The sequence below is a fragment of the Aureobasidium pullulans genome (genome assembly GCF_000721785.1).
Source record: "Aureobasidium pullulans EXF-150 unplaced genomic scaffold scaffold_33, whole genome shotgun sequence".
Classification (NCBI taxonomy): Eukaryota; Fungi; Ascomycota; class Dothideomycetes; order Dothideales; family Saccotheciaceae; genus Aureobasidium; species Aureobasidium pullulans.
The window spans coordinates 1-25,307 of NW_021941053.1; the positions used below are offsets into that span (position 1 = coordinate 1).

The 25,307-nt window shown below is 50.3% G+C and overlaps 10 protein-coding genes across 10 annotated transcripts; 5 read left to right on the top strand and 5 right to left on the bottom strand.

Moving 5' to 3' along the window:
• Positions 1–3,330: 3,330 nt before the first annotated feature.
• M438DRAFT_328109 (uncharacterized protein) lies at positions 3,331–5,835 on the top strand (the record flags this gene model as incomplete). Its single annotated transcript, XM_029903194.1, has 2 exons — positions 3,331–5,228; positions 5,281–5,835. The coding sequence occupies exons 1-2, from the start codon at positions 3,393–3,395 to the stop codon at positions 5,833–5,835; spliced, it is 2,391 nt and encodes a 796-aa protein (XP_029755544.1). The 5' UTR covers positions 3,331–3,392.
• Positions 5,836–6,138: 303 nt separating this feature from the next.
• Positions 6,139–7,004, bottom strand: M438DRAFT_339762 (clathrin light chain; the record flags this gene model as incomplete). Its single annotated transcript, XM_029904255.1, has 3 exons — positions 6,139–6,591; positions 6,658–6,905; positions 6,965–7,004. 3 exons carry the CDS (start codon positions 7,002–7,004, stop codon positions 6,139–6,141), a joined length of 741 nt encoding a protein of 246 aa, XP_029755545.1.
• Positions 7,005–7,418: 414 nt separating this feature from the next.
• Positions 7,419–8,598, top strand: M438DRAFT_254433 (DUF618-domain-containing protein; the record flags this gene model as incomplete). Its single annotated transcript, XM_029899690.1, has 5 exons — positions 7,419–7,516; positions 7,574–7,665; positions 7,724–7,782; positions 7,832–7,973; positions 8,024–8,598. Coding segments are annotated over 5 exons (966 nt in total), but the record flags the coding sequence as incomplete, so codon positions are not given.
• A 2,965-nt stretch (positions 8,599–11,563) lies between these two features.
• On the top strand, positions 11,564–12,153 carry M438DRAFT_349682 (uncharacterized protein). Its single transcript, XM_029906451.1, has one exon. The coding sequence runs from the start codon at positions 11,590–11,592 to the stop codon at positions 12,076–12,078; it is 489 nt and encodes a 162-aa protein (XP_029755547.1). The 5' UTR covers positions 11,564–11,589; the 3' UTR covers positions 12,079–12,153.
• A 2,036-nt stretch (positions 12,154–14,189) lies between these two features.
• On the top strand, positions 14,190–15,553 carry M438DRAFT_283771 (uncharacterized protein; the record flags this gene model as incomplete). The annotated part of the gene is made up of 5 exons (XM_029901414.1): positions 14,190–14,410; positions 14,494–14,603; positions 14,660–14,776; positions 14,831–14,890; positions 14,946–15,553. The coding sequence occupies 5 exons, from the start codon at positions 14,190–14,192 to the stop codon at positions 15,551–15,553; spliced, it is 1,116 nt and encodes a 371-aa protein (XP_029755548.1).
• A 311-nt stretch (positions 15,554–15,864) lies between these two features.
• Positions 15,865–16,296, bottom strand: M438DRAFT_359641 (uncharacterized protein; the record flags this gene model as incomplete). Its single annotated transcript, XM_029907351.1, has 2 exons — positions 15,865–16,138; positions 16,199–16,296. The coding sequence occupies 2 exons, from the start codon at positions 16,294–16,296 to the stop codon at positions 15,865–15,867; spliced, it is 372 nt and encodes a 123-aa protein (XP_029755549.1).
• Positions 16,201–20,460, top strand: M438DRAFT_349684 (uncharacterized protein). Its single transcript, XM_029906452.1, has one exon. It carries the CDS (start codon positions 16,638–16,640, stop codon positions 20,253–20,255), a length of 3,618 nt encoding a protein of 1,205 aa, XP_029755550.1. The 5' UTR covers positions 16,201–16,637; the 3' UTR covers positions 20,256–20,460.
• A 769-nt stretch (positions 20,461–21,229) lies between these two features.
• Positions 21,230–22,216, bottom strand: M438DRAFT_283726 (uncharacterized protein; the record flags this gene model as incomplete). Its single annotated transcript, XM_029901408.1, has 2 exons — positions 21,230–21,631; positions 21,689–22,216. The coding sequence occupies 2 exons, from the start codon at positions 22,214–22,216 to the stop codon at positions 21,230–21,232; spliced, it is 930 nt and encodes a 309-aa protein (XP_029755551.1).
• Positions 22,217–22,978: 762 nt separating this feature from the next.
• On the bottom strand, positions 22,979–24,134 carry M438DRAFT_283696 (TFIIA-domain-containing protein; the record flags this gene model as incomplete). The annotated part of the gene is made up of 2 exons (XM_029901407.1): positions 22,979–23,018; positions 23,068–24,134. The coding sequence occupies 2 exons, from the start codon at positions 24,132–24,134 to the stop codon at positions 22,979–22,981; spliced, it is 1,107 nt and encodes a 368-aa protein (XP_029755552.1).
• Positions 24,104–24,943, bottom strand: M438DRAFT_328121 (uncharacterized protein). Its single transcript, XM_029903195.1, has 2 exons — positions 24,659–24,943; positions 24,104–24,574 (listed from the first exon to the last, which is right to left on the bottom strand). Exons 1-2 carry the CDS (start codon positions 24,674–24,676, stop codon positions 24,281–24,283), a joined length of 312 nt encoding a protein of 103 aa, XP_029755553.1. The 5' UTR covers positions 24,677–24,943; the 3' UTR covers positions 24,104–24,280.
• Positions 24,944–25,307: the final 364 nt, after the last annotated feature.

A 25,307-nucleotide genomic window follows, 5' to 3' on the forward strand; every position in this document is an offset into this window, starting at 1 on the left:
ACTATAGTTATATCTACCTCTATTACAAAAACTCTCGACGTTCTAGAAATACTATAGGCCGTATCTCCTAGAGGAAGCATCGCGTCGCTAGTAGAGTCTACTAGTAGTAAGTAGCAGATAGTAGGTACGGTACTATAACATTAGACTTGCTCGTTATACTTATAGATAATTCTCGGCGGCTAGGAGGAATTAGTCCTCTATCGCTTCGAGTCTTACTCGGTAGGAGGCGATATCGTTTAGGTAGCCGTAGGCTTCGTCTAACTAACATAACTACTAGTATATTCTTCTCTTACTTCTCGTGCCTCCCTTAATTCTCTTGCTTCTCGTGCTTAGCTTACTTCTAGTGCTTATCTTACTTCTTATACTTCCCTTACGTCTCGTCCTTCTCGTGCTTCTCGTACTTATCTTACTTCTCGAGATTGTCTTACTTCTCGAGATTATCTTACTTATACGATAGAGTATATAAGGTCGGGTAGTCGGCTAGTAGGCGGCGGCGAGTAGCGAGAATTACCGATAGTAATAATACTATTACTAGTTATTAGATGTCGCGTCTAGTAATATATGAAGAGGCTATACTACTATAAATATGTGCAGTATACCTACTAGATGTTATTGCCTAGGACCTAGCTATCTTTAAGGTTATTACGGGTCGACCGTAAGACCCTCCTTCTATAACGGTATGTTAGTATGTAGGAGAGTAAGGTCTATACGTTTCACTTACTTTACTAGCTTAAAGGTAATGTTGCTAATAATTAGCTCGTCTTCTCGAAATGCGCGCGGCATTATAGTTACGCCTAGTCGGCGGGGTAGTAGGAGATGATATTTAGGTAGGCATATATATGTAGTATATTACGATAAGAGCTACGTTAATCTAAAGAAAGTCGAGGTAATAGTGCTCTAATTATTGCTATTTGCTAGGTGTTGTATAATGTAAATTTAGCTCTTAGTAATGCTAAAGTCGAGTGTTCCTTGTTATGTTAGAGTCCTCGGGAATGACGTAAGCTTTAGTGACTAGCCGGGCTTAGTATAAATACTTAAGGAAGAAGGTGCGATATAAGGAAGGTGTAAATGGTAGACTAGAAGGTACGAACATAAATGTAGCTACGGCGTGCACATTAACATGTAGAAAGAAAAACTGGATTAAGTAAACGCAAAGTTAAAACTAGAACTAAAAACGATATAAAGGAAAATACTTAATTAACAGCTATAGACAACGACATGCGATGTGTCGATTTAGTTTACGACATTATACGCTTAAAGCGATGACCCGAGATCTAACTAAGGCGCAGTTTTGCCTATCGGATAGTGTCGGTGTTATCGTTAACATTGCCGTCTATATTATAGTCGGAAAGCTAATTTATAACGACCTTATTAATGTTTCTACGTCCTCTAACTGTTTGTTTGCTAAGATCGACTACTAGGACCTATAATTCTCGCAAAAGTAACTCCATCATTTTGCTGTCCTCTAATAGAGTAAGTGTATTATCTATAGCGAATGACTAATTAGAGGGGTCGACTATAAACCTAATAGCGATAGGGTTAAGTTTCGAACTACTTATTATTCCGTTTAGTATAAGATTAACCTATTCGAGGATACTAGAGATAGTAATGTTATTAAAGTTTTTAAATGCGATCGTAAGAGATAGTTACTTAGAAGTTATAGAGGATCGGAATAGCTATACTCTTAGCTAGCGAGGCAGTAGACGAAGACTAAGGGTAAGTTCCGACTTATCGCATTTACCTATACCTAAATCGAGTTCGGCAATAAATGCATTCTCGGCGTAGAATCTTTCGAGCAAGTCGACTCTAGCACCCTTAGAGATCTATAGGATAGGATACTATAAAAGGCGAGTAGCAAATGTCTTACCTATAGGAACCTAGACTAATAGATAGTATAGCTTAAGCCTATCGAAGAAGTAGACATCTTTAAGAAGCTAGAGACGNGCTAAGACGTTCGAGATTAAATTCTTTATATACGACCTACTACGTTAGGATTCTAGACTACGGGCACTATAGGACATTACTGCCTTCGTTAGCACTAGTAAAGGAAAGAAGATAGAGCTTAAGGTCATATGTAAGAAGGACAAAATGTAAAAGTATTTCTACCTTACTACCGGCAAGGATATAGGTGCAACTTTCCGTACGCTCTTTACTAGGACTACAATTAAGTACCTAGAACTCTTCCGCGAACCTATTACTACGGCTAAGCTTAATAGAGATAAGAAGCTTAATAAGTTTAGTCGCTACGACATAGCTCCTTACTTCTACCGTCGCATTCTACTCTAGCTAATATTCAATTCGTGCTCGGCTAGTATAAAGAAACATCTAGTCTTACGCGAGAAGGCTACCTAGACATAAAGACTACTTAAGATAGAATAGGGCCCTAAGGGTCCTTACTAAGATCGACTAGCTACCTTATAAACCCTATAGAAACGCTACGCATCTAAGAGAAACTTAAAGGCGGCATTCTTAAAGAACTGTTACGTAGAGGTAGAAGACACGACTAAACCTTAAAGAGACCTCTTCTAATACCGCCTCGAGGACCTACTCTTCGCTAATAAGGGCACTAGCTTAGTTAACGGCGACCTAGATCCCGAAAAACTGCGTCTTAATGTACTATAGGAGAAGCTAGACGAGGAAAGTAAGAGCATCGATAAAGACGGCTATTACCTACGTTAGGCTTATAACGGATTTGATTATTACGTTACTACCTAGGCCCGCTTCGTAAAAGTGGCACAAGAGATGAGACGCCTATAGAAGGGTTCTTAAGATGCGATTAAGGATCATTTTAAGCTATTCTATGAAAGGGGTATAATACTCACCGTAGTCTAAATAGCTTAGGTGGACATAACTAACTATCCTAATAGGACCAATTGCACCCGGAAAGGACAACACGATGGATTAGTCACAATTCTAATAATGGCATTAACGATGTTAGAAGAATAGCGTGTTACGAGAATAAGTAAGGAGTCCGATCGAACATCTCCCTAGCGATTAAGGGACCCTAGTAGCTGTCTGCAACTCGGTAAGGAAGCATGAAACATATGGCATAGGGGTCGTAGATAATCGTTATAAAATAAATGTCAAGAGGTTTGGACAATTTTCCGCTCAGTGTTGTCGAACGGACGCTCGTTGTTTGACCACTACGTCATCTATCCTCGCGCGTGCGGCCCGTGGGTGGACGATGACGATGAGCAGCAGTCAAAGACGGCTGGGGGTCTAGAGTTCATCGTCCATGTCGCATACCACAAAACATCCATGACAAGCATGCCCATCACTGTTCGCCAATCTCTCTTGTTGTGGTAGACGACCACGACCTTTCGCTCTCACCCTCCCCTCTCCTCCGCCCCCTTCGCTCCCGACAGTCATCGCCATCTCCGAGCCGGGTAGCCATGCACCCTCGGCAATGGCTCTGCTCAAGAGCATGCCAGGACTCGTCCGCTCTATTGTCCACCCTGTCTAGGACCACGCTCGCGCCCGCCAGATACGCTCGCTCGTTAAACACGCAAGCCTTCCAGCCGTTATCATCACCATCACATTCTCTCGGTCTCTCCTGCGCGCGATTGGCTCCCCTGTCACGCCCCTCGCTACATTCTTCTGCTCAAAATGCCATATCCTTGGCCCTAAGGAGACCGTTTTCCCAATCTGCAATCATTGCAAAGTCACAAGAGGCTGCGCGCTCCTACCGAGATGAGATCAAGCACCAACCAGACCCAGAGGATGAGGATGCCATGGACGATCAATCTTTCAAGCCTTCGGAGAAAGCAAAGAGCGCTGCTCAGCTCAACTTGTCGGCAAAGCTGAGCAAAGACGGTACTGGTAAGACCGGTGGTCAGAATGAGATCTGGAGACTGCTCAAGATTGCCCGTCCTGAGATCAAGGTCCTGTCCTGGGCTTTCCTCTTCCTACTTGTCTCGTCGTCCATCTCCATGTCTCTACCATTCTCCATTGGCAAGATTCTGGATGCTGCCACCAAGCCTGCTGAGGATGGAGGCGCTGACCTTCTCTTTGGCATGACAATGCCTGTCTTCTACATTGCTCTTGGTACCGTGCTTTCCATCGGTGCCGCTGCTAACTATGGTCGCATTATTATTCTCCGCATTGTCGGCGAGCGTATCGTCACCAGATTACGTTCTCAGCTCTTTAGGCGCACATTTGTTCAGAATGCCGAGTTCTTCGACGCCAATCGAGTAGGTGACTTGATTTCACGTCTCGGCTCAGACACCATCATTGTCGGAAAGAGTATTACACAGAACGTCTCGGATGGTCTGCGATCCTTGGTTTCCGCAGTCGCTGGCTTCGGTCTCATGGGCTATGTCAGTCTTAAGTTGACTGGCATCCTGGCGCTCATGTTCCCTCCCGTCGCTATTGGAGCTTTCTTCTACGGTCGTACTATCCGTACTCTCTCAAGGCGCATTCAAAGAAACCTGGGAACTTTGACCAAAATCGCTGAAGAGCGTCTTGGAAACGTCCGGACATCACAAGCATTTGCTGGAGAGCAACAAGAAGTTCACCGTTACAACACTCAAGTCCGCAAGATTTTCGAACTTGGCAAGAAGGAAGCTCTGATCAGTGCTGTATTTTTCAGTTCCTCTGGATTCATGGGCAATATGACTTTCCTGGCTCTCCTGTACTTTGGAGGTGGCATGGTCAAGACCGGAGCCATCAGTGTCGGAGACTTGTCCAGTTTCTTGATGTACACCGCTTACGCCGGATCATCACTATTCGGTCTTTCTGGCTTCTACTCGGAGCTGATGAAGGGTGTCGGTGCTGCCTCACGTCTGTTTGAGCTACAGGATCGTGAGCCCACCATCAGCCCTACCAAGGGTGAACCTGTCAAGAGTGCCAGAGGTGATATTGTGTTCAAGAACGTTAGCTTCGCCTACCCGACACGTCCTGCTGTGCCCATCTTCAACGAGCTAGACTTCACGATCAAGCAGGGTACCAACGTTGCCATTGTTGCTCCGTCAGGTGCTGGTAAATCTACCGTGGCCAGCTTGATCATGCGCTTCTACACACCTGCAGACGGACACATTCTTATCGGTGGACGAGATGTGACAACCATGAACGCCAAGCAGTTGAGAAGAAAGATTGGCTATGTCGGTCAAGAGCCCGTGCTCTTCTCTGGAACCGTCGCTGAGAACATTGCCTATGGTCGCCCTCTCGCGACTCGTGCCGAAATCATTGCTGCAGCACGCCAGGCCAACTGCCAGTTCATCTCCGACTTCGTGAGTCTCTTCTACATTCTACAATGTCATACACGGTACTAACGATTCTCAGCCTGAGGGTCTCGAGACACATGTCGGTGCACGGGGAACTCAACTCTCCGGTGGCCAGAAACAAAGACTAGCCATCGCCCGCGCCCTACTCAAGAACCCAGACATTCTAATTCTAGACGAAGCAACCAGTGCTCTCGACGCCGAATCCGAAACCCTCGTCAATCAAGCCCTCGCCGCCCTCCTCGCAGGCAACAACACCACAATCTCGATCGCCCATCGCTTGTCAACAATCAAACGTTCCGACATGATCATTTGCATCGGCAACGACGGCAAAGTAGCAGAAACAGGCACTTATTCCGAACTCTCAAAGAAGAAAGAAGGTGCATTTAGCAAACTCATGGAGTGGCAGATGTCTGGCAACGAAGCCGCCAAGTCACGTCCTCGAGGTCCTGAAGTCAGTGAAGAGGAAGAACTGGGCTACGAAGTCCAAGAAGAGAGTGCAGCCGAAGAAGGCAAAGAGCAGATGGAGGAGCAAGGGAGCAAATACCAAGGACAAGATATCAGTGCTGGGGAGGCTGTTGCCGAGAGGACGCCCAAGAGCACGGGAGGAAGGTGAGGTGGTCTTCTGATTCTTGGTTCTGTCCTCTTTGCGTTTCTGAAATACCCCCTCACGTAGATGTTGAATTTCCTTGCTATTTTGTCTTGATTGTTATGCATAGGCTTCGGTGCCTTGGGTCGTACTGCTATGGGTAGGAGAGAGATATAGACGAAAGACATACCCCACTCATTTTACGAAATCATCCTCAAAACAGCTCTTGGTGATTGTTCATAGACGACTCTCTTGGATTAGGTGTTGAAGTGTTCAAGGTGCTATAATTTTCCCGACCGATACATGTGCGCAACAAGGGGTATCTCTCTCTTAGTAACCACTGGCGCCAGGGGCCTTCTCGTCCTTGCGCAGGTTGAGCAACAACTCTCTGAACTTGCCCTTTGCCGAACCCTGAGCACCGCCGCTAACGCCCTTGCCGCTGAGATCAACAAGCTTGGAAACTCTGTCCCAGCTGGTACCTCCGGCGGTGGTGTCCTCTCTAGACTTGAGGAACTCTTCGGCCTCCTTGCGGGTCTGAGAAACAGTCTTGTCCTTCTTGTTGTTGTAGTTTTCGTAAAAGTCGTCGATGGCTTGGTGAGCGGCCTTGACAGTCTCTTCCTTCTTGGACTGGGAAACCTCGTCTCTGTGTTGGATGGCCATGTCTCTGCGCTCGCGCCATTCGCGGATGACGTCGGGTTCGGATTCGTCTTCGTAGGAAGCTTGGTTGGATTTGGGCTGGTATGGTAGTGTGGAGCCGGTGATTGTGCCGCCGGGTGCTACACCCTGTATTGAAGATGCACGTTAGAAGGTGTTGATTGGTAAGAGACAAGAGGACAAGCGGAGACTGACCTCGTTTGATGTGTCGATAGCTGGGAAGCTGGATTCGAAACCACCCATGTCGTAATCGGCAGGAGGCTGGCTGGATTGGCCTCCACCCAAGAGATCGTCGTCATCTTCAACAGTGGCAGCGTTGTCGGCGGGAGTAGCGAATTGGTCGGCATCATCACCAAGGAGAGCGCGCTCACGGGCCAGGAAGTCGGAGTCGTCCAGTTGAGTAGTGTCGACGTTGTTGTCGGCGGTAGAGTCTCCAATCAGACCTTAGAATTGACGAGTTAGCTGGGGTTGCGTGCATGAGAATCCTGTTGCAATCGTGTACCAGAATCGAGGTCCTCGACAGAGGGGAACTTGTCGGCCATTGCGGTATTTGTGATGGAGTGCAGGCAGTGGAATTGGGTCTGCTATGGCGCAGCGTTCCGGTGAGGCGATTGATCGGTCAAAGAGATGGAAGGCGGTGATATGGTGAGGTAGGGCGGGTTGTTGTTTGGAAGTTGAGTTGACAGGTAATCGAGAGGCTGAGGCTTGGGCTTGGGCTTGGGCCTTTGGGGTACGGAGACGCTGCACGCTGCACGCTGCACAGCAATGAGCACCGGCGTTATGATGATGCGGGAAGACAGCCGGGCCGGGCTTTCGGCTCCTGCCGTCCATATAATACTTGCAGTCAAAGCACCTTGATTGCGCTGTTGCTGTTGCTGTTGCTGTTGCTGGTGACGCTTCGTGCTTGCGACCATCAACCCTGCCGTCGCATCATATCTTCGACCCGAGCGTACACTATGGCCTACGCTGATGACGCTGTCCGAGCTAAGCTCTCAGCGCTGAATGAAACCCAAGACAGCATTGTCAGCGTCGCTCAATGGATCATCTTTCACAGGTTTGTTTGCTTTGCGCCGCCAAATGTACCATGAGCATGGCTTAGTTTTGTAACCAGACGACACGCCGACCGTACTGCTGAGCTATGGCTCGAGAGACTCAAGGACTCCAACCCGCCCAAGAAACTCAATCTGATCTACCTTGCCAATGGTACGTAGCTTCCCCGAATGCGCCCCGTGATATCTTCGACTGCTAACTCATGGTACAGAGGTTGTCCAGCAGTCAAAGGCTCGTAAGAAGGACGACTTCCTTGTCGCCTTCAGCCCTGTACGTTCTGTCCCGCATACCACCGACCACATCTGACCCGACCATGCAGATCATCGCAGAAGCCACCTCGCTGGCCTACAAGAGCGGTACACAAGACACGGGCGGCAAGATCAAGCGCGTTGTAGAAGTCTGGCGCCAGCGCAACATCTTTGATCTCGCCATTCAAGATGCCACCGAGAAGCGCATTCATGGTATCGACTTCACCACCCGGCCCGCCAACAAGTCAACTAACGGCATACAGAGGTCGACAAGTCTCGCACAGCCCGCTCCGGCGGCGCACGTCTTGGTGGCTCCCTGCTCGGCGGCTCCATCCTCTCCGGCTCTTCCTCGTCGGCCGTACCGCCTGAACTGCAACCCCTGGCCCAGCCTCAGGCCAATCTTTCTCGCTCCGAATCTGCTGCCCAACCCCTGATCAAGACGGCCAACACCGAATACGCAAAGTTGACCGATCCCAACACCCCTGTACCCAGTCCGCCTGTCCATGCCGCTCGCCTATCCTCTCTGCTGAAGAACCTCGCAAGCGCAGAGGGCGCCGTCAACGACAGCCTCAAGGCCCGAAGCGAACTCATCGCCGGTCTGGAGAAACTGCTCGAGTCCAATAGAGGCAAGCTGGATGAAGAACAGAAGACACACTCGGAGCTCTCCTCTCGCCGTGCCACGATTGAGGCCAAAAAGAAGGATGTCGAGGATGGCATTATGCGTGGCCTGTCCGCCGATGCTTCATCCGCTGTCGCCTCGGCCAACTCTCTCCCTGCTTCTGGAGACCATGGCAGCCCCGAAGTCGAATCGTTCACTCCCCCTCCTCCCGATGTCGAGAACTTCACGCCCACCGGCTCCCCTGAGCCTGCTTACCCTGCAGACGACAATGCTTATGAACAGGATTTCTTGGAATCAAACACTTTCGCTGCCGACCGTAATCAGGAACAGGAACCGAGACATACCGAACCCGCACCATCGTTTGAACCTCCTCCGATGCTTCAAACCAATGCGCCCGCAATGTCAGAAGGCGCAAACATGCTGCTCAGCAGCCTGGCTCGCCCTGCCTCAAACAGCCCAGTTGCTACTTCTGATCCCAGGTTGAAGCGAAGAAAGATGAACCACAACTCAGACATGGAAGATGAGCTTTTTGCCAATGGCGAGGGTGTCGGTCTGGACAAGGACGTCGCTGCAATGCTTGGTGCTCAGTGAACTTACTCGGCACAAGCCTACAAGAGTCCTCACGTGCGGACAACTTTTACGATTCTATGCATATTCGAGCGCTTTTTCTACTGGTTGCAAAAGTGCCTTCCAGAAGGGCTCTCGCTACGTTACGTCCTAGGGATACAGTTTCCGGTTCAGTAGCTTTTACATTGACGAATTCTACATATCGATACATTCGACAACGCTATGCTCAAGTTCTCCCATGAACTCTTTGTTTTCTGTATACCTGCTTTACTACTACTAGCGGTTCGGAACTACGCAATCGAAACTCACGATCGGCTCTTTGATTGGTGCACTTCGCACATCTGGGTACCATGCGCTCCTGCCACGTCAAGCGGCTTGCTGAACTAGGTCCTTAGCCTGGTGACTTTTAATCATGCGTATTTTTGTAGCGGAGGCGGCAAGTGCATTGGTCCGATCCTTGTCCTGACTGTATAGCCACTAGGACGTGGAGATTGCGAACTCTGATCTTACCTTCTACTTGGAACGTGATCTTCAATTCTCAGCAATCTGGCTTGCAGAGGGAGTGCAGGCACTATGTAGGTCTTTCGAAGTGTTCTGACGATGCATATATTCTCTATAAAACAACACACTCCTCCTCTCATCAGAGAAGTACAAGTATTGTCTGGCCTCCAGCAATGTTTTATAGAACCGCATTGCCCTCATCTCCCTTACACTTCGATCAAGATCCTTAACCCCGGGGACTGTCATTGACTGTGCACTCGCTGTGTGTCTACGCTGACAGGTCCAATTGTCTTTCCACTACTTCTTACCTAGGCTTGAACAATCTTGGCCCCTTAGTGTAGTGCCTGTCAATTCTACATCATTCGCAGCTGAGTTCCTGCCTCACTAGTCCATGATCATTTATAGTTTCTTGGACCACTTCTGCCAGCTTATCGTCAGTGCCTAGGGCGCTCTCACCTCATTTTGTTAAGCTGAGCACTCATAGTGTCGCCAGTATTCGACACCTTTTGTGGCTGTATCATCCCATCACAAGCATACACACTTTTCTTTCAACAAGTCTTTCACGTTTCGTCGTCTGATCTGCAAGACTAACATCTCAAGTGCCTACCCTTTGCACCATCTCGCGAGTATCACAATCACTTTTACCCCCTCTGAGCACTTTTTCCACACTTAGGCTTTTGACCACAGGTCCAGGACTTGTTCAATGCGGCACATGATCACTCGAGCTAAGGTTTCAAGAACTTCATCACGTAGGTTGGTGCCCTTGATTGTCCTTCTCACACTCCCCTCGTCACCAAACGAACGACATTCACTCAATCTGGCTGTGGCTGTTCACACCTTCCATCGGCTTGAGACCTTCACTGGATGATTAACCCACTTGCCCTTTCCAGAAAACCAAAGCCTTTGCTATCGCTTGTAGCTATCGTCGGATGCTCATCATCCCCATCACTTCTCACCTCATCACAGGTAGGAGCACCAACAACCACTTGCGCCTCCTACCTTTTCCGCTACCATCATCACCACCACCACCAACACTACTGCTATCAACACGCTGCTCACACTTTCAACACTACTACTACCAACAACATCGTTGTCCACACTGCTCACGCTTCCAACACTACAAAGATCAACCCGCTTCCAATTACCTCCAGTGAGTCAGAGGTGATGGCGTCGGGCGAAACTCATCAACTACGTGGAGCCATTCTAAGAATCACGAAAAGACCAGCCGTTGATAACATCAGCATCCAAGAAGAGTCCAAGCGGGCAAGAACACACCCAAGTTTCGGTCCAGACGTGATTCCGGCTCAACCTACTATGGAGACTATTCATGATCGCGATCGGCCATTATGGCCCGCAAATGGCATCACAGCAGAAGCGTCACTGCTCAGGATCAGCGAGCTGGAACGTGGTAATGAGGACGAGAAGCTCATGGCCATGTTCGCAAGACATGTTATCAAGCCGGAGAGACGTCACCGTCCTCGTCAGAAGTGGGTGTCGAAAAGAACTCTACGCCACACATTTCCCGAGCACTTTGTTAATTCCGGCTTTCTGGTGACTTCAACCTGGGCAAGCAAAAGCGCTGAGGAGTTCGGGTTGCCAGATCTCTTTTTGAGAGGTGTTGATGAGCGCACAGCGAGATTGGTACCCGCTGATGACATTGTTCACCTGTTCGCGGAAGCTGACAGAGGTCCTGATGTTGATGCTCTATCAGCAGGAGAGCTCGATTGGCTTGAGAACAGAATTGACAACTACCCTGTCACAAGTCCGGCTGATCTGCAATCTGAGGAAGACCAGCTTTCTGAAGATTCCGACGATGGGGACGACACTGTGTTTTCTTCGTTCGGAAGACCTCGGCGCGTACGAGGACGTACCTTCGAGTTACAGTCAAGCTATCGCCTTGGAGACATAGGCACTAATAGGCAAAGACATGATGTAGCTTCTTCCACCATCGATACGGGGCAGATCGAACCAGTGGGAGACTCTCCACATGTCTCAGATCACGCATTTGCTACAGTTAAGAGCAACGAGAACGAGCGTTCAGTCAGGCCTAAACACAGGTCACCTACTTCGACGGGCCTCGAGACCAGAGCTTCTCACGAGACACACTCTAATCGCACAATTCACACTGTAGCAGAATCTCTCATGCTTGCTCCATCAAGCACAAATGCACATGGTCATCCGCCACTGGACGTCAAGACAACAGCTGTTCCACTCACCCCGGATGACTCGCAAGCTGCCATCAGCCTTCTCACCCCCAAGATCTCTGAGATACTCAGAGACTTCCCTACCTCGCATGAGGACCCAGCATTCATGCTCCTGCTCCGTGATGTGGTCAAATCGACCATCACGGGCGACACCAAGTCCATCGAAGACTCAATGCTTGAGCTCGAAACGCATGTCGTGACAACTACAGTGAACAAGCCGTCGAACAATCCTAACGAGATGGCAGTCCTGGCTAGACCCATTCTCGAGGCATTGAGAAAGTGGCATGTCCAGGATCCAGCAATCAACTGCAGCGAAACTCGGTTGAAAATCAATAGGATGTCTATGGCGAGAGACTCTGATGGATTGCGCAACATGCATGCCGGAATGTTGATATGGGAAGCTCGATCAAAACAACAATCCACCTGAAAATAGGGCTGGTAGCAAGGACGAGTGGATCATGATTCATGAGACGATGCTGGGATGGAGAATATGGACAGATGGCTGAGATGAAGTATCGGCGTAAGACTGGGGCATGGAGAGCGGGGAATATGGGACAGGGAGACGAGGGGTCCAGCTGGGGTTGGATGTGTACCAGGAGTTAGGACAGGGCATGATCTCACGAAACACAATGAGACAGAACTTCTCAGCAGCGAAATTCATCCATTTTTCGTAATTACGGGCCCCTTGAGCCAACGCTGCGTGTAAAGCTTTGGATGTGCACACAGCGGTGGTGATCTTATGAATCGGGATCGATGAGCTGCTTGTCTACGTTGTAGGGATCGTCGTTCGGACAGAACAATGAATCTGGTAAATGCCAGGGTTGTACCCTCGCCAAGCAGTTTGAGTTTTATCGACAAGCAAAATTCCAACCTTGGACAATCGAAGTGTAGCTGCGACAGCAACTCACTCGAGAGAAGGGTCGTCGGCTCTATTGTCGACAAGTTACACGCATGATCATGCGCTGCATGACCATGGTGAAGAACATGACAGAGGTGGATGGCCTAGTTGTGGGAAGAATGTTGGTTTAGCTTTCGAGTAAGTATGCGATCCAGGTTTGCTTGGTGAACATATCATCGATAGAGCACGAGACCAACAACGGGTAGTTCTCGTCTGATTGAATGAACAAATGGATCTTTCTCTGGTGAGCCATCTCCTGGTGCACTTCCCCGTCCGCCGCGCCAGGAGGGTCGAACGCCATTCAGTAAGCTTCATGGCAATTTGAGATGGGTAAATTGACCCAGAACCAAATCGGATGAAGTTGCGCATACCTTAGGCTAGTTTTCAAGGAACGCCTCAGACAGCGTCAGATCCAGAAAGATTGCATGCTTTGTGGAACCCTCAAGCGCACCAGAGGTTCGAAGGATTGATATGCATCGATATTTTCTCGAATTACGACATTTTCCAACCAGACCGGAATCCGCAAACTCATCCGTGTCCTTTTGAAATCGTGCAAAGTCTTGTCCTTTATTTCGTACTCGTATGTCTTGCAACGATTGTTCGGAACCGAAGACGTTTCGAGACAGGATGTACAAATTATTGACGGCAGTTGGAGGTAGAACTTGAGGAACCACAAGTTCCTCCGGAAGAGCCTGGACTTGATAGGATCCGATCTATCTGTTATCGCATGTCACTCCCTTCGGGAACCGGAGGGAACGAAGTCCGCTCGAGATCTACGCTATGCGTTGGGCGGGATGATGACAAGATAAGCCCTGATTTAGAATAGCTCAAAGCCGCATGCAAAAAATCGAAAGTCAATTATGGATCGACGGAAAGCCAAGCACTGAAAGACGGCAGAACGAGCCGTTCTCACAATAGAGCGAGTTTCCCCATGGGTAGTGGACGTGTGGGGGCACAGAGATGCAAGAGACCCTCTGCAGTTGAAAAGAGCAAGAGGTCGAGTTGTGGAATGTATCAGAGGTGCATACCTGCTGGGAGCAACCTTGCTAGCCAACGCGCCGGCCATGAGGTCAGACAAGGACAAGGAAGAACCATCGTCACGATCCAAGTACCCGTCGGGCCACGACGTTTATGGTGCCACATCATTCGTCGTTACGCGGTGCACCGCCTCAAAGCCATTGATAGCCAGCGTTCGCCGGATGGTTGGAAGAGCTTCAACTTGCAGCTTGTTGTCGCAAGAATTGGATGCAGTTGATGAAAATCAGATGGACAGAATCGCGCAAGGCAAATGCAAGCTATTAGAGATATCCGTAGTGGGAGATAAAAAGAGGCAGGCGGGAGAGGTGCTTGGGAAGGTACCAGCCACATTCGCAACATTCTCTTGTTTCTGCAAGCGCGGCAACCCAAGCCGAATGCCTCGTAATCCTTTCTACGACACAAACCTACACGGCGCCCGAGTCTTTTTCCTCGTTCGTTCTTTTATTCTAAACTCCAACTCTCTGCTTCTTGTCGACCTCAACTTGACTACTTCACTCGCTTTTCTGCGTGTCCGATATCTGTAATCGCATCGCCTGGCCTTATCCACGACCTATCCACAGCACTAGTCATTCGGCAGCAAAGGTCCGAAAGCCCACTTCAGCATGGATCAATCGTCGCCCACCACTCGCCCGCGGACGACCTCTCGCGCCTTCAGTCACAAGTCCGACCACAGTCGCAGCAGCAAGCATGAGGTCTTGGTCGATAACCCTGCCGAGAAGCAGCGCCGCGATAGCTTCTGGAAGGGCGGGTCCAAGGCGAACCCAAATGCTGCTATGAATGAGGCCCAGCCCGGAGGTGCGTTTTCCTTTCTCTCCATCTTCGCGTTTCCCATCTCTGCCTGCTGCTGCCAAACCCTCCACATCCTCCATATTCCTGCTTTCCCAACATGGCCGATATTGCTGTTAGCTTTCCCGTAACTCCGGCTGACCCCAACAAAGATGCCGCCGTCATGGAGAAGGCCACCATGGAGTCGCTCCGCAACGTCCAACACAAAGATAGTAATGGTAATGTAATCAGTAAGTCAAATCCCATGCTCCCACTGCCTGACATCTAGTCGCTGACCCCTCCACAGCTGAACCCGACCTTTCCAACCCGACCCGCCCTCGCTGGGAAAGACCTCTCGACACCATCAGATCTTTTGAAAGAGCTATCGATGGCGGATATAAGCGCCGCTCCGTTAGTAGATCTGGTACGTGCACTGTCATGCTTCAGGCCAAAGACGCCATACTAATACAGACAACAGAGAGCTACACCTACACCAACCACGATCAAAGTCGCAGAAGCAGCTACTACGGTGGTAACAGTATGTACCGCATCGCCGTTGTCTGATCGAACGGCTCACTGACCAGCCTATGCAGACTACGACTCTGGCCGCTATGAGAATGGTTCGCAATACGCCGGCGGACACTATGCATCGCGTCGTCCCGACGGCCACTCTGATATCGGTGTGGGACCTGGAGCACCTCCTTCCCGCAATCGCTACGCACAGCGTATGAACGCCAGCCGCTCTAACAGCGCATACGGCTTCTATCCTCAACATAGTTACAACGATTCGTACGATACTGGTGCAGCCAACCACAGTGACAGCACTGGACCCTGGAACAACTCGACAGACCCCAGCAGCGAGAACAGCTCTCTCGACCGTGCCAATGGCGTTCCTAAGCAGACCGATCCGTACGGATACGACATCTACAACGGCCCTCCGATCATGGAGGAGTATGCTAGCGACTCTGACGGCGGTTATGGGATGTCTCACGGCAACAGAACTGGACACGCTGGCGGAAACCCATCAGCCCCTACACAATCGCAGGCTCCACCTGTTCGCGCACCCATTAAGCTTGGTGGTGCCGAGGGTGCGTCCAACTTTTCTTCTCAAGGTGGACATCTGCCGCCCGCCACTCGCCCCACTCCCGTAAAAGAGGAGAAGAAGAAGGGTTTCTTCAAGAAGCGATTCAGCAAGGGTTAAATTGGCTGCTGGACGACTTCCAAAAGAAAAAGAGGCAGTACATACTTAATGACCTAATGGCAGATTGGGAGGGAGCTGAATGTTTCACAGCTGCATCTCAGCGGCGTTTGGGTTGTCTTCTCAAGGACGGATGGGTTAATTGCTCGACGAAAGGCATGTCGGGTACTGACACAGAAAGAAAGCCGACACCATTATTTGGGGGTTGGTACAAATGAAGCATTTCTTTTTTATTATTATTTTAGTTTTCAGTCGATGGATTTTGTTCAGTTCACAATGTACAAAGCGCAATATCAAAAAGAGCAGATAACAGGCTAGCGAGACTTTTTGTCTTTCTCTTCAGCCTCTGCACGTTCACCAGCATCTTCTCTCATGGCGACAACAACGTAGCCAATCAGAACGACATTTGCAATGATGGCAGCAGTTGCACCAGCAAAAGTAGAGTTGCCTGCAGAATTAGTGAGGGTCGGGTGAGGATGGATGAAAGAATGTTTACCGGAAAACAGCATGTCGACAGTCAGGAAGTAGGAAGAAATGGGCAAGACAATCATGGCGAAAGAGAAAAGTAGCAATTTAACAATGACATGTCTGGTGGATGGCTTGGTCAGTAGGATTCATTGGAATGGTGACTATCAGGCATGGACATACTTGGGGACGGCTGGAGTGATTACGGATGGCTGCTGCTGAACCTCATCTTGGTCCAGGTGGGTCTTCTCCTGGGAGTTGATTCTTCTGTTGGTGGCCATTGTGTAATCGGGTTTGCTACTCGTACTGGCAAAGAAGTGATTGCCCAGTGGTTGAGATGGTGAAGAAAGGTGCTGAGGCGCGTGCGCGTCACGACTCCGCATTCATTCTCAAAGTGAAGTGCAGCAATTGACAGTTGAAGCGTCTCCCTTGCCACTTTTTTGTTGATTGTGCTTCCCATGTTCAACTAAGTCCCTTAGCTCCGTCACCACCTCTTACCTCGCACGACTCTCGGTCTTGCAAAGCGTGTTTGAAGTTTAGCGATTGGCCTTGTGACATTGTCGACATAGCGAAAGACGGAAACTTTTTTCACCTTCTCGGAGGCTCCGCACAGGCAGGCACAATGGACAGCGACCCGATCCTGAGCAGCCCTGTCAAGAGACAGAAGACTGCTGGGGGCTACCGCCCTGCTGGACGGCGACCTCAGACACAGACTCAGACTCAGAGCCAGCCAACACATGCATCTGCCACGGTGCCGACCCAGATTCTTTCACGACCCCCGCCCAAGGCCAATCTGACCTTTGCTAACCTCATGGCCGATCTGACTGCCGAATCGCAACCCTACCTTACCCAACCCACTCAGCCGCTGCCTGCTGCCCAGAAGCGCTCTCACTCGTCTACTCCTACCGTCCAAGTTGCTCGCAGCTCGCCCGCTCCCGTACCCGAATCTCCTCTCCAACACCCCCACTCTCGACCCTCAAGTACCCTGGGTGCCCGTTTCGCTCCCCCGGGAACTGCTTTTAGACGTCCCCCAGGAACTCTCCAATCCAGCCGTCCTGTGCCGCTCATTAACATCGACGACGATGATGACTTTGTGGATCCTCCCATCGACCGCAGTTCCGACACCGAGGGACCTGCCACCCAACCTGCCATCATTCCTACCGCCTTCACCAAAGGCGGCAGAAATCTCGACTCTTCTCCCAACCGCGTCCACGACAGCCCAAAGTCCTCGGCCGAAAAGTTCAAGACTTTTACATCCTCCTTCGCCTACAATGGTGCCATGGAAAGTGCCTATGGAGGAGTGTCACGGAACAAACCCCACCAACGCCAACCTGCCCCATCGCGCGCCCAGCCTGTACAAGACATGTCTATCGCCGATATCTTCGATGTTGGCATGCAGAAGAAGGTGGAACGCATGATGACCGTCTTGCCCGGCCGCCCTATTCGTACGCTCAACAACGCCCTAGAAAAGAGCCGCGGCAACTTTGACGATGCTGTCGACCTGATATTCCGCGAAGAGGACAACGACAACAACATGGACGTTGTTGACCTTACCAGCTCGGACATTGAAAGCAACGCTGCGAAACCCAGCGCTCAACCCAGGCCAGCCGCCAAACAACAGGTCAAAGCTCCCACTCGAACCATCGCCGACAAGTATTCGATCAACAAGTCCAAACCAGCCACTACTTCCTCGGATGCTGGAAAGCCAAAAAGACGATTGGTGCAGGGTCGCAAGAACCCCGCCTCACCTACTGGGTCTCCTTCTCCAACCAAGCCAGTCGAGGCCCCACCAAAGAAGCGTGCTGTCACAGTCATTGATTCGGATGATTCTGATGCCGAGTCTGCCAAGGAGTCCTCAGAAGAAGACACAAGTGATTTCGATGGTCGTCTGCTCAAGTTCTTCAACACTTGCAGTGCCCAGGATCTGGCCGATATGTCTAACGAGAAGCTGGAAATTGCTCAGTTCATATTGTCCAAGAAACCTTTCCGCAGTCTGAACGCTATTCGAAACATTTCCGACGCCGCACCCTTGAAGTCAGGCAAGAAGTCGGCCAAGAAGGCCATCGGCGACAAGGTCTTGGACGTGTGTGAAGAGATGTACAGAGGTTACGAAGCTGTTGATGAGTTGGTTGAGAAATGCGATAACCTTGGAAAACCTATTGCCGACACGATGAAGCAATGGGGTATCGATTTTGCTGCCGCCACAAAAGACGGTGAACTGGCTCTGACCTCGCTTGAAGACGCACATCATGACTCGGGCATCGGCACTCCTGCTAGCTCTACAGGTGTCTTCGATGACGACGACGACGATATAGTCAAGCCAAAGTCATCCAGACCCACCAAGATCAAGAAGAATATCTTTCTCAAGCAGCCCTCCAACATGAGTACCGACCTTATTATGAAAGATTATCAGCTTTTCGGTCTGAATTGGCTCAATCTGCTTTGGTCTAAGAAGCTGAGCTGTATCCTCGCCGATGACATGGGCCTGGGAAAGACTTGCCAAGTCATCGCATTCCTTGCCCACCTCAAACAGACGGAGGTGCAGGGTGTACATCTTGTCGTTGTTCCTGGCTCGACCTTGGAGAACTGGATCCGAGAGTTGAACAGATTCTGTCCAGCTCTCGAGGTTGCTCCCTACTATGGCTCACAGGCTGAAAGAGAGAATCAACGATACGACTACGGGTCCCGCTTGGATGAGATTGACGTTATCGTTACCACATACGAGACCGCTGTCGGCAAGTATGATACTGATTTCCTGCGAAAGGTCGTGCGCCCTGTGGTCTGCGTCTTCGACGAAGGCCATGCTCTGAAGAACAGTCAATCAAAGAGACATCAACAGCTCATGCGCATTCCTGCCGAATTTCGCCTGCTCCTCACTGGTACACCACTACAGAACAACCTGCAAGAGCTCGCTTCGCTGCTTTCTTTTATCCTCCCCAGCCTTTTCAATTCTAGAAGAGAGGATCTCGACAGCATCTTCAAGTACAAAGCTACCACCAAGGATGCTGATCACGCTGCTTTGCTATCTGCACAACGCATTGCAAGAGCCCGATCAATGATGACACCGTTCATCCTTCGTCGTAAGAAGCAGCAAGTCTTGAAGCATATGCCCGCAAAACACCGCCGTGTCGAGTACTGTGACATGCTGCCGGAGCAGCGTGAAGTATATAACGAGATGGTTAAGCAAGCCGTCGACGCCCGCACGCAACCAAAGAAGGGGGCCACCAAAGCTGCCAAGACAGCTCAGGAGATGACGGCGCTCCGATTTGCAGCTCTTCATCCTCTGCTCTTGAGACGCAAGTATGGCGAAAAGGAGCTCGAGAAGTTGGCCAAGGCTCTACAACGATCCGAAGAGTACGGCGACAACAAGCCGGATTTGATCTGGAGAATGCTCACGGAGCAGACCAAGGGTGGTGACTTTGGCATGCATCGATTCTGTCTTGAGTATGATTTCCTCAACAAGTATATCTTGCGCAACAACGAGTGGATGAACAGTGGCAAGATCAACAAACTCAAAGAGTTGCTTGAGGCTTACATCAAGAATGGTGACCGTGTCTTGATTTTCTCACAATTCACAACAATGATGGACATCCTGGAAGCAGTTCTCGAGACATTATCCATCAAGTTCATGCGCCTTGATGGCAGTACTCCTATGGCCACTCGTCAGGACATTATTGATCAATTCACCACAGATCTTTCGATTCCTGTCTTCATGCTTAGTACCAAGGCTGGTGGTGCAGGTATCAACTTGGCTTGTGCGAACAAAGTCATCATCCTCGACTCTGGATTCAACCCTCAAGACGACATTCAAGCCGAGAACCGCGCCCATCGCGTCGGACAGACCCGGGATGTTGAGGTTGTTCGTCTTGTTACTCGCGGCACCATTGAAGAGCAGATTCATGCTCTCGGCGAGTCAAAACTTGCACTCGACGACCGCGTGGCCGGTGCAGAAGACGCTGCTGCAGAGAAGAAGCTCGAAGCCGATGCAGCCCTGGCTGTGGAAGACATGTTCTTCAAGCATTTGGAAGAAGAGAAGAAGGACGAACACCCAAAGATGGACGACAAAGACGCCATCGACGCAATGGACAGTACAAGTGACAACACTGCTGCTGCAAATAACAAGGACCTCCGCGATGAGTTCAGAGACGGACTCAAGGTTGCAGGACTAGACGTGAAGGAAGAAGAGGATGTGAAGAAGGAGTTCGATGTCAAGGAAGAGGCTGACGTAAAGAAGGAATGATGAGATGACCGGCTCGCGCTGCATGATTTGATTGCATTACAACTGCCAATACCACAACTACACTGGCGTTTCACGGTTGCTCTTTTTCGCAGTTGGGACACATCGCGTTGTGGCCCTGTTTTTGAATATGGCGTTTGTTCAGCATGGCATTGCCTGACAAAGGGCACCATAGATATACAAATCTTCCTCAACCACTATAGAGGTCGAATGGATCACGTTATCAAACCCATATTCTCTCTTGCTCTCAACACAAGTATCGTGTCAGTAAATACGCATAGTTCTGACGAAAGCAGGGGTAGATTTCAGACACTGTAAACGCTTGACAGACGCTGGTTTGAGAGGCCAGACACCAACGGCATTCTGGTTGAAGTGATGCCATTGAACATGTCGCGCATATAAGCCACCAGAATAATTGGATCGCGTCCAACAAGGGCGTTGCTTCTGCCTAAGATCATCGGGCAGAGTTGACGTTCAACATATGGGTCCTTCACTGCCGATAGCCTCAAGTGCCCAAGTACAAGCGAAGAACATAATCGTTCTCTGCCACATTAGATCCCCCGAGCGAGGATCAACGAGCGACTACGTGTCGGCAGTCATTTTCTGTATCGGTCCGCTGAGTGTGCTGCCGGGAGCGTGATCTATGACTCCTCAGCCATCGATTCGACTCAGAGCTGGCACACACTGTAATATCAGTCAGTGCATTTCCTGGCACCCATCAGCCCTTTGAAAAGATGCAAAAGATGAATGCATGAGAACCGAGAGAAAAGCATCAACCCAATGCAGAAGAATATACAAATATATGTATATAGACAATACTTCCCTATCCCAATCTCCTTCGCTCAAACACGTAGAAAATATATACACTAATGCTTCTTTTGTATCGAGATGAAAAGTGGAGCAAACGTCTTTGCTGTACTGTGTTCTCGTATTGTACAGGCACGAACCAGCCGCGCCTTGGGTAGTCCTTCTCTCAATCATTCGTACTGGGCAGCCCAACTAGCCCACAGTTTTGTAGGACTCTCTGCGCCGAAGAGTGGACTGGTTTCCGGGGTCGTGGCTGTGTATCCGTTGGCACTGCCATTGCCGTTACTCGTATCAATCCGCAGACTTCTCATGCTCTGTGTTTCGGAAACAACAGGAGCGGGAACAAGGTATTCACTGGCAGGACCAATGACGATGTTTTTCGTGGCGGGAGAGGAGGTCAGAGAGGTCAAAAGAGCGGAACGCGAAGCGGTCGCAAACGTCGAAAAGTGAGAGGAAGTGTCGAGGTAGATGAAGGGCATGACAGAGGGGTGCGAGGTGGTTGTTGTAGAGGTGTTCTCGGAGAAGAGAGGCAGGAGGTTGCGGAGGAGGGTGTGGAGTGGCAGTACGGATGCCTGTTTCTCGTGTTAGCCAACGTATCAATGGGTGTTCCAGGCAACACATCATCTCACCTTCCAGATGGCGTCGACCTCATCTGTCTCTATGCTCAATACGTCCTTTTCTTCTTCTCCTTCGGCCGTCTGTTCGTCCCATTCGCAGACTAGAGCGCCCAGAACCTTCTGCCTCCTGGCTCCCACGTCTCTGACAGCCAATTCCAGTCCCTTGGCACCTTCTGTGACGGTGATTGAGACTTGGACGTCACTTCTCATTCTTCCGGCCAGAGTGTAGAGTTCGGTACGCAGGTTCTTGAGGACAACATCGCGGCCACCGATCAGGTGCACGGCTGCAATGCGCTGGGTAGAAAGAAGGATGGACAGGTGTTGGGAAAGGGTAGGCGAGGCGACATTGGGCACGTATAGAATAATGCTGTTGCCGGTAGCATTGCTGGAAAGGGTCGAGTTGGCCGAGGGCAGTCTGTTGAGCATTGGTGCCGAGGCAGACGTGCCAGGGCTGCCGGTACGCACTCCTGACGGGATGGCTGCGCTGTTGGGTGCTCCGCGATAGTTGAGGTAGGTCGGTTTTGTGCTGAGAGGATTCATGGTCGCGAGTCAAGGCGTAGTCGTTCGTGCTGTCGTTTGAGAAATCAAAAGTCGCTGCGGATTAAGGAGAAATTGCACCACTACAAATGCCAACAGGAGAAAAGAACAGAAGAAACGCTCAGCAGGAAACAAATGTACATGCAACAACAAAAGGTGAGAGTTTGTCGCAACGAGAATTAAATGCGAGACCGTCGCCCGCGGCGGCGCCGCCCTCGCGTGCCACGCCGCCGTTCGAGACTCCCGAGCCTCCTGATTATGTGGGGTGCACGAATCCTCCGACAAACCTTCCACTCTCGCATGAAACCCTAACTTGTTCGCTTTCACCTCGTTTGCCCTTTGTACCTTCAAGAGAGACTGCCTGGATTTAACTTACTGCTATCTATTGTCTGAATATGATTGCACTGGTCCACTCTCTCCACTCTCGGCTCTCCACTTCGTCTGTCAACCTGCCTTGTCTTTCTGTATTGTAAGGATGCTTCGCACTTCGCGTGCCATCGCTTGGCTTTCCTCTTATTTTCTGCAGCCTTCTGCTTTTGATATCGTCTCCATCGCCATGAGTTTGAAAGAAAGGTCATCCATCCATCTAACGCCTGAGGGTCCACCGCTTCTGGACCCTGCATGAATTGAGACCCTGCATGACAGAAAAGAAAAGGGTTCCGTCTTTCGTGTCGATTGGTATAAAGAAAGAAGTGATTTCGACATCGCCAGAATTATGCTTGTAGGACTCTTGTTGCTCCCGCTGGTAGCTTGTCTCTGCCGTCACTACCACTCGAACTCTCCCTGAGCCTTGTGGAACAGGTACCTAACCTTATTAGCTGTTGTATCATTGATGCAATTTGGTGTGAACTTACTCCTTGCCGTTGGCCGACATGATACCGTCCTTGAGAGTACACTTCCACTTGTTCTTGACGCGTTGCACCTTGTCGTAAGTGCAGAGAACATGGTCAATCTCCTCGTCCTCTTCGTCGGCATTGTTGCCAGCCTCGTCACTCGACGAGTCAAGGTCCGAGTTGATCGCATCCTCGTCTTCTTCGTCTTCGCCATCTAATTGTGGAATGCTGCCCAAGCGTGATGTTGCGTTTGCGCCAACTCTACGTGCAGATACGCGCTTTCTGTGACGTGTCTGTTCCTGGTTGTCCATGGGAAGTAGCAGTCCATTCTCAAATCTCTGCTGAAGGTCTTCAATCTGACGTCTCATCAGGCGATCGTTGTTGTTTACTTGAGCAGAGCTGAGTTTGCGTCGTTCAGTCATGTATCTGTTCCACTCATCGAGCGCGGCCTCATCTGCACCGTCCGTTTGAGAGTAGTTCACATGCTGTTGAGGGTATTGGCCATTGCCTTCCGTCTTGATCTGAGGCTGTTGGTGGGCTGTCTGTTGACGCATCTGTTGAGCGTATTGGGCTTGCATCTGGCGTTGCTGTTGAACTTGTCCTGGCTGACCATTGGCCTGTCCAGCCTGTCCGTGTTGTCCGGGTAGTTGGAGTCCCTGTGGTCTTGGCTGCTGTTGCGACTGTTGTTGTGGCTGCTGCTGCTGGGGGTGAGGATTGGGAGCACCTCCAGGAAGAGCGATACCTCTCTGTTGCATGGCATTGAGTGAAGCGCTAGCTTGCTGACCAAATTGCTGCTGGAGAAGGGATGCTGCGCGTTGTTGGGCCATCATCTGGTTGTTGACCTGCTGGGGGTAACCTTGACCAGCTGAGTAGCCGTGCATGGGCTGTGAGGCCGTTCCAGGCTCGATCTTAGGCTGCGGTACGGGGTGTGCGCTTTGATGAGTCTGGTGTTGGGTAGGAGCGCCATTCTGTACAGGCACAGGTGCTGGAGCAGGTTGATGTGCCTGCTGCTGTGGTGGTGGCTGTTGAGGCGGAGGTGGGGCAGGTTTGGGATCCCAAGGCATCTGCGCGACACCGCGCTGCGACATCTTGTGCTGCCATGACTATCGACTGTGTTAGTGCGAGGACGTAAACCCATATCAGCTGATTAGATGCTTCGGTAAAACTTCGGGGCATTTGAGCGCTCAGACCAAGCAGTATAAAATTGGGGTCCTGGAGGGCATGTCTCTGAGCCTTAAGCCCCGCGCCCCGCCGCTCTTTCGTTGCGCGCTTCAGCTTCGCAGGCAGCAGCCAACTCAGCCAATACTGACTGAAAATCCTCCCAACCACCAGACCTTACAAGCAACGCATGAAAAGCTTCTGGGGAGTATGCCGCAAGGATGTGGGTAATGAAATCAGGTGAAGTGGAAGGAAAGACATGACCAACCTGTTGCAGTTCCATCAAGGTCTGCTGCTGAACACCGTTCTCTTCGAAATCATTCTGCGAGGCGCTGATAACTTCTTGGATGATCTTTTCGTAGATCTCGCCCTGCAAACGTATCAGTCAATGTTGTCGTCTCGTTACCCGCTGCCAGCCCAAGGTGGGCGGCTGGAAGATCAAGGGATCACAAACAGTGATGATGTTCGACATGGCGGCTGTCGCGTGCTATCCTTGCACTTCAACAGTGTTAAAGTGAGATGATGCAGGATCGATGCGCTGTGTTATGCGATAGATTGAATGATCGTGCGAGACTGATGGTTGATGGGATGCGCAGGCGATTGTATGTCACCTCCGAATGCGCCTTCTTTACTACTTCCGTTGGCGGGCTTGCTGTTTCTCGTCACTTCTGGAGTCTTTTCGAATGCGTTCTGGCACTATCAGAGATGAGTTGGCTATTGCTCCGTGATGGCCGTATTGCGTGGTCAGCAGGCAAGTTGGATGTCGCCGCACGAAGTTCAACCCCTTCGACGCGGGTAAGGTCCGTGCTCGCCGATATTCAACCGTCACCTTCACTTGCTTTCCCTGTCTTGACTTGAAATGCTACTCGCTCTCACTCATCATAACTCATGGAAACCAGGAGGGAAGCAGTCAGCCAAGTGTTCTGGCTGTTGGAAGAAGATAGCGTAAAAACCAATGTGTAGTCCGAGTTGGATCATTAGCGCTTTGCCGAGCAAACCATTCGTCACTACAACTACGCAGTAACAGTCGCGACTTCCGCAATGAATTTTTGGTGAGAGCTTTCAGTGAAGTCCTTCGATAATCATTCCATCTCCTTTCTGCA